Below are 18,110 nucleotides of genomic sequence, written 5' to 3' on the forward strand. Positions count from 1 at the left end.
TGAATATGTGAAATGGAAAATAGTTCAAACATTTTATATAATTCACAAAAAAGCATGTTTTGATACAGACTTGTTTGTTTCTGGATGGCTATTAGGGATGGTTAGAATATTCTGAAATATTATGTCTACCCTCAGCTCTACCTGGAAGGATGAACTTCATAACTGGATACACAACATCAAACATCACAGTGAAAAGTAAAATTCAGTCAAATGTTGGATTTTTCAAAATAGAATATAAAAATATTATATAAATAACTCTTTAAAAAATATCTTGTCAGAATGTTTGGCATTACGTAGACATAGTACCAATAATATTTTGGGTAAAATACAAATATTCCTTGAGAGTAAGTGCAAATGAGCATCTGTAGTGAACTGAATAATTATTTAATTGTTTTCATTAGAAGAGTTCAGTATTCCTCTTTAGTAATATGAATCATAAATATTGGCAAAATTCTCAAAAATTGACCAATCAACACATTGAAAATTAAATTCACTGGATGAAAAATAAGCACAGTAGACATTGTAATTTACAAATAAATATATTTTAAGCCAGTGAAGTGATTTATTGTTACTTCTTAATTTTAAATTGTTTAAACTACCTACACAAAAGATGGAACACTTTTCCAATAAATTAGATTTGCTTTAAATATAGTTATTTATATTTTCTAAATTTAAAATGTGTTGTCTGACATCAGGGTATCTACCTTAAAAAAGAAAAAGGAAGAATATATTTAGTTCATACTCATCAACTATTTAACCATCGGTTCTCACAAACTAATGATTCGAACACAGTTTACTCTAGCATAACCATTAAGTAAACTAGAAGAAACTAAAGATGAATACTGTAACTAAGAACTTTGTCAAGTAGACAGTAGATTACTGCAGGCAACAAGGTACTTTTCTATGACAATTTAAAATGTAAAAATTACCTTTCCAAGCTTCGCTATATTTCGGTACAAAGATAAAGGCAGAGTAAAGGTAACTGTGGAAAGCCCAATAATGAAGTGGCGACCAATAAACATGTTTTCAGGATCAACTAAAACACAATAAATATTAAATATTACAGGTATAAGTAACACATTGGTGACACACTCAATAGCTCAGCATTTAATTATAAACATTACCTAAACATAAATACTACCTCAATGACAATGATTTGAGTTAATACTCTCCATAAAACCATATAAAAATAAAAATAAATCACAATACAAACACAAAAAACCTTCAGGATGACTTATACTTCAAATGATGTTATAATATTTCACACTGAAATTATTTTACTAGCCTCCTAACCAGTTTTCATGCTTCTGCCTTCCTTTGTCCTCTTACAGTATACTCTTAACCCAGAAATTACAGAATTCCTTTTCTAAGGTAAAAAACATTATGTCATTCCCTGCCCAAAACCCTTTAATGACGAAACCCTTCAGGTAGAAAGTAAGCTATAGGAGGATGATGCATTTTCTAAGGTTTTTTTGTTTGTTTGTTTTGTTTTGTTTTTTTTTCTGTACCCAAGAGACTTGGACAGTAATACTTTAAAAAAATTTCAAAAATAAAGATTTAGCTAAAAATATTTAACATATTTCTATACTTTTGTCAAGAAAAAAGTGGTTTCCCTGATTGGCAGAAGCAACATACTGGATAGGGCAGAAGTCACAGGGAAGCTGCTGTAACTGGTAGATGTGGCAGATTCTTGGCTATGGTCAAATACAAATAGAAAATTATATATATCAAAAAGTATATATAATATAATAGAATTATATTTGTGTGATTATAAATATATAATATACATTATATATTAATATAGAACATAAATTAATATATAATATATATCATATATAATATATATAATTATATGTGTTATTTGTATAACCAAATATAAACAGAAGTTTTAAACCTAAAATGAAACATACAAGGATTTATATATTTTTAAAGGTGTGCTAATTAAAATAGTCACTTAAGGAGCTATATATCTATTTCAATGAAGATACTACTGTTTAAATTTTGAGCTCATATTAAATTTCACTCAGAGATCATGTCATTATATTGTTACAATGTCTTCAGTGGTATCAAGTCATTGTGCATCAATTTCTGCATAGTCTAAAGTCTATATAAATAAGTGAATGATTGTGGTAAGAAAATAAAAGCTGTTATCCTAAACAATGACACTAATTTTCTTAGATGGCTAATAAACTTACAAGAAAGAAATTTCAAAATGACATAGGTTTTTACCACATATATGTATTATATATATGGTTAATAGATGATTAGTATTTTCTATATGTGTAGTGTATATATATGTATATGATGTGTATATATGTGTATGTGTGTACATATAGATTATATATATGGAATGGAATATTTAATTATTAATATTAATGGAATACTTGAACTCAGCCATAACTAGTCATTATAAAATTAAGAATTGAAACAAAACAGGAAAATCAATTCCAAAATCCCTGAACTCACTATTTACATATTTGTGGTGAACATAATTTGAACCAAATTATTTGTGTATCTATTTCTATTTACTCTTTACACCTTTTGCTTCACTGGGAAAGTGAAGGGCTAGATAAACGCTGACACCGACTGCTATGATCAACAGGTAGGAGCCTAATAACTGAGGATTCCATTTGCATAAAGGATGTTTTTCACTAATGATCTAATGATGAGATCTATTACCTAAATGGGACTATCAAAAATGCAACCAAGTATGCATTTTAAATGTTTACACAACAGTAAAGAAAGATGAAAATTGAAATTTTTGAAAATAAAATTTTTGAAAAAATTTAAAAGCATGTAAACATACTATTTTTTATACCAACATTTCTTGTTACTTTGACTTATATCAAGAGCTAAGGTTTTGGTTACCAGAGAAAAGCATAAGCAATTGCCTACTTGCCAATTTATTAGTGATGTATTTCAGAATAAAAATAGAACTTTGGTAAAAATTTTATAGTATCTGCTTCTAAAAATACTCTGGCATAATATTATGCCTCACAAGATATACAAACAGAGTGAACAGCATAAACTGTCACACCCCAAAAGGGTGAAGATGCTGTAAGAATAAAGTTGTGTTCCTTGCCACATGACCTACATTTTTAAAAATCATTTTTGATGATTACAAAATTGATAAGCAGGAAGAGAGCTTCAAGGGACCTTTAGCCTGTTCTATAATGCTTTATTTTTATGAAGAGTGTTATACATACATTGCTTGTATAACTAAAAATCAATAAAAATTAACAATCAAAATGTTTCTATCAAGGAAAGTTAAATTAATTATGGCCACTTTAACTGTACAGTAGGTACTGTACAGAATACTGAACTTGCAGTAAAGCATTTATATATTTGTGTTTTGATATGAGAATATGTTCTTAAAATATTACTAAGAGAAAGAAGCATGTTATAGAACAAGATGTATGATGTTATATTATTCTTATGAATATCTGAAATTACATGTATTCTTAAAACTCTGAAAGTATACATCAAAAGGATAAAAGGAAGGATGGAAGGAAGAGGAAAAACAGGAGGGGGTTGAAAGGATGGTTACCACCTGGTTGTCCCAAGAGGAAGAGATTATTAGTCTTTTCTATTTTCTCCATTTTGCTTGTCTGTGTTTTCTAATATTTTTCCAATAAATCGGTGCTACTTTTTGAATAGGAAAATACAGTAATAAAATATATTTTTAAAATAGTAATTCTCTTTTGAAAAACCTTAGAGGCCAGGTGAGATGGCTCATGCCTATAATCCCAACACTTTGGGAGGCTGAGATGGGTAGATCATTTGAGCTCAGGAGTTCAAGACAAGCCTGGGCAACATAGCAAAACCCATCTCTACAAAACCAGGCATGGTGGTGTGCACCTGTAATCCCAGCAACTTGGGAGGCTGAGGTGGGAGGATCACCTGAACCTGGGAGGTCAAGACTGCAGTGAGCCAATTATGCCATTGCACTCTAGCCTGGGTGACATAGTGAGACTCTGTCTCAAAAAAAACAAAAACAAATACAAAAACAAAAAACAGAGAAAAAAAGAAAACCCTTAAGAAAAGCCTTGAAAAATAACACAGAAAACACCCCACAAAAATCCCATGGATCTCATGATTAAAAGATAACCACAGTTTATATGTAAAAGTATTTCTTTCTTATTTTTTCTTTCTTGTATATGCAAATAGAAAATTTACATAATTTAGATTATATCGTATGTCTTGTATTATATTCTGACCACTTTCCCTTAGCATTCTACCCACTTATGTGGCCTCAGCTTATGCATTCATGCTTTGGAGTTTCGGGGCTGGCACAGAAGCTACAGACAGTTCAGGGTAACAAAAATAATGACTAACAGTACTGGGTATGTCTACTGTGTGCTAGGAACTACCTGTCTCACCTCTTTTGCTTCACACAACTATTTTATGAAACAGATGATATTCTGATTCATAATTTAGAGATGAGGAAACTGGAACTCGGAGAGGACAACTAACCTTCTCAAGGTCACACAGCTGGTCATTAGTGAGTCCGTGATTTGACAGCTATGGCGCCATGATCTCAAGTTCCACTAAACCCTGTGTGAGGAATAGGTGTACTTTCTGGCTTTAGATTTTGCTTCATTCTGTTTTGTATGTCTCTAAAATGAGTGATTCAAGCACTAAGAGGAAAGGTGTTTTTGCATCAATCTCCTCAACTGTAATAGCAATTAGAGAGAGTGTCACAATGAAAGAAGGATTATGTAGCTTGGATGAGAAGCTCTTCAAAGCAAAAAGACACGTGATCTCCGAATTATTCTAAAAACCATGACATAGTGAAAAGTTGAACAGGGAGTGGAGTTGTAGCAATATGTTGAAAAGGTCTACTTAAGAATGTTCACACTGGCTTTTTTGCAATTACCCTAAACTGAAAACGACTCAAATGTCCCTCAACTGGGTGATAGATACACTATTGTACATCCATAAAATGAAATGCTTTTCAGAAATAATTTGTTAAAAAGAGCAAACTACTGATATATCTAAAGACACAGCTGAATCTCAAATACACCTTTCTAAATAAAAGAAGACAGACTCAAAAAAGCTACATATGGTATGATGTCATTTACCTGGCATTCTGAAAAAAGCAAAACTATAGGGAGAGAAATCTCATCAGGAGGTTAGCAGGGGGAGGTGGAGATTAGGGTTTGATAACAAAGAGAAATGGGGGAAACTGGAGGGAGTGATGGAATTGTTCTGCATTATTTTTATTATTTTCTTTTTTTTTTTATTATACTTTAAGTTCTAGGGTACATGTGCATAATGTGCAGGTTTGTTACATATGTATACATGTGCCATGTTGGTGTGCTGCACCCATCAACTCGTCAGCACCCATCAATTCATCATTTATATCAGGTATAACTCCCCAATGCAATCCCTCCCCCCTCCCCCCTCCCCCCTCCCCATGATAGGCCCCAGTGTGTGATGTTCCCCTTCCCGAGTCCAAGTGAGCTCATTGTTCAGTTCCCACCTATGAGTGAGAACATGCGGTGTTTGGTTTTCTCTTCTTGTGATAATTTGCTAAGAATGATGGTTTCCAGCTGCATCCATGTCTCTACAAAGGACGCAAACTCATCCTTTTTTATGGCTGCATAGTATTCCATGGTGTATATGTGCCACATTTTCTTAATCCAGTCTGTCACTGATGGACATTTGGGTTGATTCCAAGTCTTTGCTATTGTGAATAGTGCCGCAATAAACATACGTGTGCATGTGTCTTTGTAGTAGCATAATTTTCAGAGACAGACTCTCTGTATGTGGCTCACACTCCTGGGCTCAAGCAATCCTTCTGCTTCAGTCTCTGGAGTAGCTGGGACTACAGGTGCATGCTACTGTGGCTGGCTTGTTGTTCTGTATTTTGATTGCAGACGTGGTTATATGACTATATGCCTTTGTCAAAACTCACAGAATATAGGTTTTTGGGTTTTTTGTTTGTTTGTTTATTTGTTTTTTCGAGACAGGGTCTCACTCTGTTGCCCAACATGCAGGGCATTGGCATGATCACAGCTCTCTGCAGCCTCCACCCCCTGGGCTCAAGTGATCCTCCCACCTCAGCCTCCGAAGTAGCTGGCACCACAGGTGCAGATACCATGTCCTGCTAATGTTTGCACTTTTTGTACAGATGAGGTTTCACTATGTTGCCCAGGCTGGTCTTGAACTCCTGAGCTCAAGCGATCCACCCTCCTCTACCTCCCAAAGTGCTGGGATTATAGGTGTGAGCCACCTTGCCTGGCCACAGGATATAGATTTTAAAGGGTTAATTTTACTCTATTAAATTATACCTTAATACAAATAATGGGGAAAATAGCCTGCTTGCTTATTTAAGAAATCACATAGTTTAAATAGTACATGAAAAAGTATTAGCCCAGAGAGCTGTTGATATGAAGCATAAAAAATTTAAAATATAAAGTATTCTAAGTATATAAATAGTAACAACATTTTTTCAAACAGCTAAATAAGAACTAAATTATGTACAAAAGTAGATCAGAACTTTAAGATCAAAATGGATCACGGAAATTGTGAGATACCTGAAGTAATCCAATAATTTCACTTTCAAATTTTTTATTTATAAATTATTATCAACCATGTTAACTATAAATAACTATATAAAACAAATATATTTAAATCCTCACAATTTTTATTTTGACTTACCTCCTGGGATTCTTTGAAAAACTTTGCTCAAAGTATCTCCAGCTATTATATTGTAACTTATCATTGCTAAAAACATAATTAAAATAAGAGTCATCAATAAGCCATCACATATTTCATCCTAAATATTTGAAAACAATCGGTTATTACTTCCCAAACATTGGCATTACCCTACTCCTTTCAAATGTATATTATGATTACCCATTTGGACAACTTTAAAGATAACTGGACCACAGATCTATGGCAGAGTATCAATTTGTATTTAAAAAGGATTTTCTCTTTACAGGTTGATTCATCTCAGAATACCTTTAAGTAGCAAGTTCTGCTAGTTATTAAAAATGCAATTTATTTTGTTGTTAAAGTTCAGTTTCCAAACCTCTTTTCAGGAACATATGTACTGCGTAAAGTGAGGAATAATAATAGAAAACTTTGAAGATACTAAAATATCCCCTCCATTGAAAGCATAAGACTTTTTTCGGAAATATATTCTTAGCTTTCTGTGGAGACATATGGAACTAGTGGTTTGAACAATACCTTCCATAGTACTGATTTTTAAAAATGAAGTCAATTTGGCCATTGGTGAATATTAACATTTCATTTTTTAAGAAGTGTTAGGTGACATTCTCACCATTATGGTATAAACTTTAAATAGCACATTGGCCTAGTACATGGCTTCCACAAATCCTTAGCAGTTTTTTTTTTTTTTTTAAGTATTAAGCCTTATAAGAAATGTGTTATTTCTCTTATTCACTCTTTATTCTAGATCATTCAATTTTTTACCAAGTACAGAAAGCCCAAACATTAACTCCGTGAAAATAACCCTCATTTTATTTAAAAGAAATAGAAAATAAATCAAAAGGACCAGAAAGTAAGGAAGAAAATGGTTAAAGAAGTAAATATTTAATTTGGAAAAGATTTCAACTGCTATAATGATATTCTTTAAAGACTATTAGAAGTATTTTATTCAGAAATGACCATATGCTTATGCACATAATTGCAATATTTATCTTCACAGTCAACTTACCTATAAAAGGATACAAAAACTGAAGAACAGAGAGAAGGATATACCCTGGGAAGCCGAAGGTTTTATTGACCAAAGACTGGTAGGTGTCTGTTCCGGAGAGGGCCCCTCCTTTTATCAATAAAACGAGGGAAAAGTCTACGGCAAGAACATCAATTAAATAAATGTCAGATTACACATAATACAAATATTTTTCATGCTTTAACTTAATTACCATCAAGAAAAAGAGAAATTTTAAAGAAGCATTTAATTTAATGTTACAGTATTAGCAGAGCCAGGCTAACATTCTTTTCATAAAACATTACCTTTTATGTTTCCAGTTACATATTTTTCAATCAAGATGCAAATATATACTTAACATGTCCATGCAAAGAACAGGGCAGAAAAGAAAACAGACTCAAGTCAAACTGCCAGTGTTCCATTTTACTTTCCTGATGTAACCAATGCAGCAAATATTATCTGGTTGAGGCTCAATTGTAGGTATGTAGGTAATCAAATATTTCATAGGTATTCAATGTGTGAAGACTGAGAATTAAAGCTGTGGTAGCATTTAGAAAATAATACATTTAGGAGAGTCAGAGCGTTTGTTATATAATATAATAAAATTAGTAACTTTATTTTATAGTTATTATGGTTAAGAAAGAGAGACTCTATGAAATTTTGCTATTGAAATTTACATTTGTGGCTGGCACAGTGGCTTACACCTGTAATCCCAGCACTTTGGGAGGCAAAGATGGGTGGACCTCGAGGTCAGGAGATCGAGGCCATCCTGGCCAACATGGTGAAACCCTGTCTCTACTAAAAATACAAAAATTAGGCAGATGTGGTGGCGCACACTTGTAGTCCCAGCTACTTGGGAGGCTGAGGCAGGAGAATCACTCGAATCCAGGAGGCAGAAGCTGCAGTGAGCTGAGATCCTAACACTTCACTCCAGCCTGGTAACAGAGTGAGACTCTGTCTCAAAAAAAAAAAAAAAAAAAAAATTTACATTTTAAGAAACTTCAATTGAAGTTAAAGATAGATATATACAGAAATTATATAATGAAAAGTCAGTCTCCCTCATAGTTTTCATTTAACTCAATATTTTTTACAGAAAGACACTGCAATTGTATTTGGTACACAGCTATGCATAATGTGAGATACTTGTTCTCTTTTTTCTCTTTCTCATTTTTATCCATTAAGTAATATGGAAATGCATTAAAATGCAAGTCCTTGCAATATGGTTTCCCCTTGATTCCCTCCCATGTCAGTGAAACTTCTTTCAACAAGAGCATCAGTGATCTCCAAGTTGATAAATCCAATTGATACCTACTAGACCTCACTCTTATTTGCTCTTTCGGAACACTGTTTTTTGTTGTTGTTGATCCAAATTCCTTGTTTTCTCAACCATTCTCCTTTGGCCTCTGTGACATCTCTTTCTTGTGGTTTTCTTCCTACTTTTTTGGTCATTTATACTCAATTTTTCACCAGTTTCTTTCACTCTGCTCAAGCCCTGGATTCTTGGACTTTTTTTTCCTCACTTTTTTTAAAATTTTTTGAGATGGAGTCTTGCTCTGTCACCCAGACTGGAGTGCAGTGGCGCCATCCTGGCTCACTGCAACCTCCGCCTCCTGGGTTCAAACAATTCTGCCTCAGCCTCCTGACCAGCTGGGATTGCAGGTGCTCACCACCATGCCTGGCTAATTTTTGTATTTTTAGCAGAGGTGGAGTTTTGCCACGTTGGCCAGGCTGGTCTTGAACTCCTGACCTCAGGTAATCCACCCGCCTAGGCCTCCCAAAGTGCTAGGATTACAGGCGTAGGCCACCGTGCCCGGCCTTTTTTCTCACCCTTCAAGATGTACTAGTGTGATCTCACGTATGCTGTGGTTGCAATTTTCATTTAGATGTTAATAACCTCTAAATTTGTGTTTCCAGCTCAGACCCCCTTCAAAACTTCAGACTTCTACAGCTAGCTGCCTAATAAATATTTTGCCTTGAAGATCTCATAGACATCTTAATTTTAAAATATATAAATTCTAATTTGGTTATTGGTTCTGGAATTTGATTCTCTATCCATATTTGTCCAATCTGTAATTAGTATCAACAGAAACTTGAGAATTTCCCCAGACTTATCTTATTAATCATTAACTTATTTCATTACATTCTATATTCCTGTAGTTACTAAGTCTTTTAACGATCACATCAGAAATATTCAAATGTAGCCCCTAATCTGTAATCTTAACTTGCCTTATAGTAGAGCTTTGGACTTCATAATTTCTTGTCTGGAGTACTGAAATAACCCACTAATAGTTCTTTTACCCACCAATCTGGCCCCCAACCAAGATACCTTTGATTTCTCCTCCCTACCAAGACATTCGGAGCATTCTCCCTCCACCAGGTGGATCTGGCCGTAGATTACTATAAAACTAATTGTGTCTTCTGCTTAAATTTTTCAGGGAGACCCATTAATGCCTTTGGATAAAAATTCTTTATTAGCTGTGTGACCTTGGATGAAAGATTTGAGTTCATCTGTAAAGTAAGGCAATATGGCACCCTTGAAGAGTGGTGTGAGGATTACGGTGTTTAAATATCCACCACAATGCCTACTGTCTTATGGAAGCTGAGTGGGAACTTACGCTATTTCTACTTATTTTTGACAAGCTGCATGTGACGGTGGGAAAAGTTACTGTATTTGGAGTCAGATAATAATGATAACAACCATAAACTACTAGCAAATGCTTACACAATGCTTTTCTGTTCCGTAGGTCTTTTTCCAAATACTTTACAAATACTAATTAATCTTCACAACAACCAGAGGTAGGTGCTATTATCATGACCATTTAACAGATGAGAAAAGTGAGGCATGAAGGTTAAGTAAATTGATCTCTACAGAAGTAGTAAAAGAAGAATCAGGACTTAGGCCCTAGTAGTCTAGCCTCAGAATCCATGTGCTTAATTAAAATCTGAACTCTGTTGCCAGTAACTTCGGACCTTGGCTAAGTCATTTTAACCTATCGAAGTCTCAATTTTCTCCTCCAACAAAGTAAAACATGAACACCTACTTCAGAAAGATTTCACATTATATAAAACATGAACATTTACCTCAGAAAGATTTCACATTATGGCTGCATTGTGCTCAGCATCTAGCTCAGGAAGTAGTAATGCTTATCATTACATGAAAGGCTTTCTATCTGCCTTTGCAAACCTCTCCAACTTCCCCTCTCTCCATTTGCAAACACCAACCCTGCACTTTGGCCAGACTAAATCATTTGTTCAGTTGCATTTTGCATTCCCACTTTTCCATCTGCTTCCATTTTCTCTGCTAACTCACTTTTTTTTTTTTTTTTTTTTGATAAATATGCAGAGGAAGTGTCTCCTCCTCCCTAGAACATTCTTGCTCTTTTGAGGCTAGGTTAAATGCCAGTCTCTGTCATGTACATATTTTTATTATAGTATTTTTATGAAGTACTATAATTACATTTTGTTTTGTTTTTTTCTGCTTGACTATATTGTGAGCTTCAAAAAGGCAGGGATAATGTTTCTCATTGCTATATCTGGCACACCGGTGATCAGTATATATTTGTTGAATGAATCAATGATCAATATAGTAGGATTGCTATATGTCTACCCATCGGATTCCAATTTAATGTGATAAATGACCTAATAAATACATTTTTATTTAATTAATTAATTAATTGTTGAGACTGAGTCTCACTCTGTTGCCCAGGCTGGAGTGCAGTGGCACAATCTCAGCTCACTGCAACCTCTGCCTCCCGGGTTCAAGCGATTCTCCTGCCTCAGCCACCTCAGCTTCCTGAGTAGCTGAGACTACAGATGTGAGCCACCACGCCCAGTTAATTTTTGTATTTTTAGTAGAGACGGGGTTTCACCATATTGGCCAGGCTGGTCTCGAATTTCTGACCTCAAGTGATCCACGTGCCTCAGCTTCTCAAAGTGCTGGGATTACAGGGGTGAGCCACCGTGCCCAGCCCTAAGAAGTATTAATAGATTTTAAAATATCCTGCAACCACAAAGGACATATCAATAAATTCTACTTCCTTTGCTTAAAATTAGAAACTGCTTCACAAAAAAGTTGAATAATGCCTTGAAGGAAGAACAAGGTTTCACCAGGTAGAGAAGAAAAGGAATGTCAGGCAGGAGGACTATCAATGGGAAGATGGTGTGAAAGCTTATTCTCTCCCTGGGTAACAGAATTCTCTGTAATGACTGAGAATGTCTGCATGTGACTGTTGGTCACAGAGTGAGAGGGCAGTTAGAATAATTGGAATGAGACTAAAAATGCAGACTATGGCCAAACTATGAAGGAATTTACATGCAATATTTTGTTGTTGTTGTTGTTGTCCTTACAGAGTTTCAGAATGTTTTGATTAGGGGAGTTTACAGAGTTCAGCCTGAGGTTTTATAAAAACAATTTGCAGCAGTATGGAGGACTGATCAGAAAGTAGACGCTGGAGGCAGGAAAACTGAACAGCAGCTCACTGGCCAAGAAGGAGAATCAATGAGCTAGATGCTGAGAATAATGCAGCCATAATGTGAAATCTTTTTGAGGTAGATGTTCATGTTTTACTTTTTTGGAGGAGAAAATTGAGACTTCAGTTGGTTACAATGGCTTAGCCAAGGTCTGAAGTTACTGGCAACAGAGTTGGCATTGATTCTCCTCCTTGATTCTCATTGATTCTTATGTAATTTATATACAATTTATATACTTATGTCACAGAGAGGAGGCAGCCAATTTCAAAGATGGCATGAAGGCTTGCTGAAGAAGGGTATAGTTGGGATGAGAACACTGAGCATTTAATAAAAGTTCAAAATGATCACTTAAAGGTAAGAATGTGTTAAGAATTTAGTCAATAATAAGTGTAAATGCTTTCATCTGCTTATAAAATACAGGCTACAAATACATTCCCTTAAAAGTTTTAGGTATCTTAAGTATTAATCACTATAATATTTTGATCTCCCTTTAAATATATTATATGCAACTTTTAAAAAAATTCATGAATTAATCTATGTTACTTAACAGAGGAATTTTCTTCTAAATCATTTTGTATGCTCAGACAATAAAAATTATTTTATCTTAATTAACAAATTTGAAAATCTTAAAGCAAACTAGAATTATTTGCTGTAAATTTTCATAATTCTTTTTGTTCCCCAGTATTTCACAAACATGAAAACAGAACTTAGAAAAACTTGTTTTACTGAACATACCTCATTAGTGGTCTTAAAAGGCAAAATAATAATTCTAGAGGCAAACCACTGATTAATTATAGCTCCAATCTAAAGAAAAATTCGACATTATACCCTACATGTAGATTCTGCTCTTAAAAGCCTAATTAAGAAAATAAAATGAATCAGCCTATATATTTTTTTCAATTTTATGTGGTCATCCTTTATCAGTTATTTAAGAATTTGGATCATGCAAGTAAATGTATGAGTTGGTAATTTTCATTAATAAATTTGCAACATGTGAATTTGCAAAGGACTTCTCACAGTTATTGTTATAGGTTTATATATGGCATTAGTTGAAAAAGTTATTCACATTATGATTTATTCATGTATAATATGATTGGCTTTAGTATACTGTTCATTCTCTTCAAGTCCTGAACTCGTGGATGATGCATATTTTTAAATTTTTTCTGCCTACCTGTTTACAATGTGTGTAAATGTTTACAATGCATTTAAATAAACCATGGTGATTATGGTGGAAATTGATTGATTGTCAGTGCTGATGGGAAACAGGAAATTTAAGAATGACAGGGACAAATCCTTGAATCAGATTTTTTTTTTCAGTGTAAACAATGCCCCAGTAAGTAGACTGCAATTTTTAAACACCAACAACTCTTAATAAGCACAAAATTATAGGTGCTTATGTTGTAAATAAAGAGCTGTAATAACTAGAAGCAGTTTAGGTCTTGAGGGTGGGGGGTAGGAAGAAGGCAGGGAGTTCAATGCCTGTCTAGCTTTGAATTTGAAAACGATTTCATGCTTTACTGTCTGTTCATCAGCCTGAGAAAAAATAGCTGAGTGTTGGGCAGGTCTTAGAAGCCTGAGGTTTTACGAGGGATGGCATCTTGGCAGGGTCTCTAGAAGCAGAGGTGAGACAGACATTCCTGGGCAAGGGGTCTGTGGATGAAGTACTCCAGAAGAAGGGGAATGAGAGGACAGGGCAGGGGAAAGAGCTCAGCAAGTACTGCGGTGGTGGAGCACCGGAGCTCCAACTGTACCACACATTGGTCCCTCATGGAGGCAAGGAGACCCCCTTGAGGCTCAGGGCAACACTCACTAGCTGGTAAAAGGGCATCTAATCCACCACAGCAGCAACTCCTGTGAGTGGTGTTTGTTTTTGATCATTGCTAACTCTTTCACAGTGATCCTAAGACAGAGGAAAGACGCTGTATTTGTCATAAGGCGGGATGGTGGGATGACAGGGCGGGGACGCGGACAACAAAAAGAGGAAATGATTATGAGTTGTAAACCCTGCATTTAAATGGGAGAGTGGCAAAAGGTGGGTGTGAATGAACTATTTACATGAAGAAGCGGAAGCAGAACAGAAGATGTGATATATTGCTGCATTTAAAGATAGTAGCGGGCAGCGAGTGTGGGTAGGCATAAGCCAGGTGGCAAGGCTTGATGAGCCCTGCTGGTTGATCGCCAGAACTTCAGTTTTACCTCTACAAACAACAGCTGAATAAGGTTGTTCATTCACATGCACCTGCCCACGAAGTCCTGCTGTCTGCAGTTTCAGAGCACAGTCCTCTCTTAGCCTTAATGAAGCTTTAAAATGACTTCCCCATCTACTACTTTCTGCATAAAGTGAAAAAGGCACATGAAAAGGATTTAGGCTTGGTAATATGTAATGCTCTTCTACTTTTTCTAATCTGTTTAAAGGATTAGTAGGAAAAGTAAATCTCCTCAGGCATAAATGCTTAAATTCTTTAGGATTCTTTGATGCACTTTCTAATTAACTAGGAAATTCAGTTGCAGCATATGTGTGTGTGTGTGTGTGTGTGTGTAGTTATTGCACAACTGAAGTTGCAGATATAAGAAATTATATAGTATTTTACCTGTAACATATGAAACCCAGAATAAAAGCAATATTCCCAAAGGAAACCCAGCTTGCTTCATTGAATAAGGCAATCCTGAAAAAACATAAAATGCCCCACCCCTCACATTAACAAGAAAGCTAGAAATACAGAAACTCCCCCCTTCAATTTCTGCATATAATAGGTAAACTCAATTTATAAACTTATATGACATACTTGTAAGTTGCACATAGGACAGTATTAACATTAAATGTTAGGCATTAATACTTATTTTAGAATAAAATGTTATTAGCTTAGGGACAAGTCAAGAGAGCAAGTTTATGAGGTGATGGAATAAGAATTAGAAAGCAGCAAATGAAAAACAAATGCCAATTCACACAAATAACGTTTACTTCAGGGTAAGAGTGATACAGCCCTGGAATATGTGGAAAGTCATTACCTCAAATCCTTTCTTACCTGCTATCCAAGAAAGCAGAGTGGATAATAAGGAGCACAGAAGGGTTATGGAATATTAAGAAAGACAGACTCTGGAGTCAAAATGGGGCTACTATGTAGGAAAAAAAATGAGAAGGTGAAAGTATTTTTTATAATGCTGAAAAGGGTACGTATAATTATTTCTTATAATTTTGGGGAAAATGGGCAACTTTAGATTATGGACAATAAAATATCTAAAACAAACACAGTTAAAATATTTCCAGCCAAAATTTTTATTCTCTGAAAAGTTTTCCCTTAAAGAAAAGAAAACAAGTTGCTGAGCAGGAGTCAGTGGTACTGTTTAGCATTGCTGACATGGCTTAGCTTAACATGCTCACATCAGGAATTAGCTCTAGAATTCTTCTAAGTACAGCTGCCCATACCTTCACTGCACATGGAGGTAGAATTGTAAACAAGACTTTGTCCCTGTTTCCTTCTACTTTATCTCAGGTAATGCCATTTTATGTATCATTTGGAGAAAAAAAAAGACTATCCATAGAAAAATGTAAAATCAGGAACCATATTAACTTGTGAAAAGTAAAAGTAACAAGAGTAAGAAAAGTAGCTCAATCCAGATAAAATGTTTAATTTTCAGAAGATGATGACAGAGACAAAAACGTCACAACTTTATAAAACCTTGTATTCTCAAAAAGTATTGCATTTTGCAGGATTTTGTTTTCTTCTTGTCTTTTCTGAGATAGAGTGTTTTCAGGTACCAAAAAGAATAATTACCACTGAAAATATAGCTGCTTTTATTACTATAATGCAATACACCTTTAACTTTTTTCCGAAAATTTCTCTTGCTTCTAATACAATGGGAAAATCTGAGCTATTTATTTCTTTTAATTCTGATTTTATGGCTCCTTTGCTAGGAAAATTATACACATTTTCAATGAACAAATTTGCATTGTTGACTAAATGATATTTAAAATTAATATATTGTAATAATTTTGTACTTTAAAATTTAACATTGTATAGATAGGTAAAGAATGTATGAATTTAATTTTTCATAAGATTGGTATGTTTTCATATTAAACTTTTCACCTCCAACATTTACAAATACCTGGAAGTTTTATACTTCCAGAAGGTTAAAGAAAGATGATTCAAATAATGATGGACCCTTCAGTAAGTGGAAAAAAATACATTAGGTAACATTAGCAATCAACCACACAGCCTACAGAAAACAGATTCACCACCGCCCATATGCAGTTTCACCTTAATCTACCACATGTGGAAGATGCTCTTAACTGTGGAAGCAGTGTGAATTACAGCCCCATCTTCAGCATAAAAGACACGCACACATACAGTTACACTAGAAAAAAAGGAAGGCTTTTATGGAAGAAAACTACCAATTTTCTTATTTCTTTTTTTCTTTAAAAATAATTAATGAACACTAGCAGCATAGCGAGTCTTAAATTTTGCCCTGTCACTTAAAATTTAAACCAAAACAAAATACACTTACCTATTATACCAGATCCTATAATCGAGTTGACAACATTAAAGAGAGCAGCAGACTGACAGGTTTTCTCTTTATACTCATGTTCAGAAACAAGGGTTTCTCTGTCATCTAGATCTCTCTATTTTAATAGATAAAATAGCAATTATAAGCAAATACTAGCTCAGAAAATTAGAAAAGTAACAAATATGTAACGCAGGATACTAGCACGATATTTCTAGTAATAATAAGTAACGTCACTAATGAAAATAAAATAATGCCAGGATAACAGTAATAAAGAATAACAATAATGGCTAGTAATTCAACAGAGCTTGGTAAGCTAACTCCATCCTAAAATTTCCAGATTACAGCTGCCCTAGCTGCTAAGTACAGGATCTGTTAGGAATTCAGTGATGTGATTCTGTGAAATTAAAGTGCCTGCTAAGGAAAAAAAAGAAAAACAAAGTCAGATTAAGGCAAAACTTTTTCTCCCAGAGAACTTTTCGCGGTGCTAAACCAAGAGCCCAGGTGAAGGTAGGTGACCTGACCTGTTGCAAGGTGAATGAAATTTCCGGAAAACTGGCTTCAGAACGCCCAGTCACTAGTTTTACCTGCGGTGGGATGACAGGGTCCTGCCTCTGGTAGCCCATGGCTGCGCGGTTGTCCTGAGCAGGTAGAAGATGCTGGGGCCGAGTACCGGCTCGCATCCCGCCAGTCTCCAGAGCCACCTCGCACACAGCCGAGGTCCGCGTGCGGCCGCGGAGCTGCAGGGAGCCAGTTCCACCAGCGCCCCCTGCCCGGTCGGCGGGCCGCGAGGGCTGCAGCCCCAAGATCTCTAGGCAGTGGCAGCTTGGGGCGCTTTTCCACGGGAGTTCGCCCAAATACAGTTTTCCTCCGGATGCGGAGATACTGCAGGATGTTTCTGATCCGGGCTGCCCTGTCTCCCCGCCTCCCGCCTCCACACCCCCGCCTTCCTTAGAGAACAGGGAGAGCTACTCTTCCCTGAAGCTGCAGAGGACAACTTGTTCCACCCACGCTGCCCTGCCTAGATTGCACAGAGTTATGACCGCCTCGTTGCAGCCCGTTCCTAAATTAGCTGCGCCTTTGCTGGATCCGAAACCCAGGTCAGAGCACAGAAGCACCCTTGGGACCGTGGGACATCTTCCCTATTAGCATCTCCTCCTCGCTACACCTTTTCAATGGCAGAGACGACGGGTGAAAATTTGGGACTTTTATTGTAAGTGGAAATGGAAAGATTCATAAGAAAATGAATAGCAAAACAAAAAGTTTTCCTAGGGTTTTAGCAAACTTGACTACTGAGCATGCTTTGGTCAAACGCTTTCTGGTAACTTTTTAGAAAAAGGAGCCATAGAGAAAATGAAGGTGGATTGTTAATGGATTCAGGTAATGAAATTTGAAAAGGGAAAGAGGAGTACAAGGGTTTGGAAAAGGGATGGCACCTACAGTGTCTGAGCTAGAA

General features: G+C 35.6%; 1 protein-coding gene across 7 annotated transcripts in view; it reads right to left on the reverse strand.

Annotated features, from left to right (window-relative positions):
- SLC38A11 (solute carrier family 38 member 11) overlaps window positions 1-17,554 on the reverse strand; it is a 56,948-nt gene extending 39,394 nt beyond the window's left edge. Inside the window, exons 1-7 of one of the 7 annotated variants that reach the window (XM_023217526.1) lie at window positions 17,242-17,554; window positions 16,658-16,772; window positions 15,178-15,268; window positions 14,743-14,817; window positions 7,685-7,819; window positions 6,664-6,729; window positions 930-1,036 (exon numbers count right to left, since the gene is read on the reverse strand). In XM_023217526.1, coding sequence (XP_023073294.1) covers window positions 930-1,036; window positions 6,664-6,729; window positions 7,685-7,819; window positions 14,743-14,803 — 369 coding nt within the window. In that variant the 5' untranslated portion in view covers window positions 14,804-14,817; window positions 15,178-15,268; window positions 16,658-16,772; window positions 17,242-17,554. The remainder of the gene's footprint in view (window positions 1-929; window positions 1,037-6,663; window positions 6,730-7,684; window positions 7,820-14,742; window positions 14,818-15,177; window positions 15,269-16,657; window positions 16,773-17,241) is intronic. The other 6 variants (XM_023217523.1, XM_023217525.1, XM_023217524.1 and 3 more) reach the window with 6 other exon arrangements.
- Window positions 17,555-18,110: the final 556 nt, after the last annotated feature.

This window comes from Piliocolobus tephrosceles, chromosome 11 (assembly GCF_002776525.5).
Source record: "Piliocolobus tephrosceles isolate RC106 chromosome 11, ASM277652v3, whole genome shotgun sequence".
Lineage (NCBI taxonomy): Eukaryota > Metazoa > Chordata > Mammalia > Primates > Cercopithecidae > Piliocolobus > Piliocolobus tephrosceles.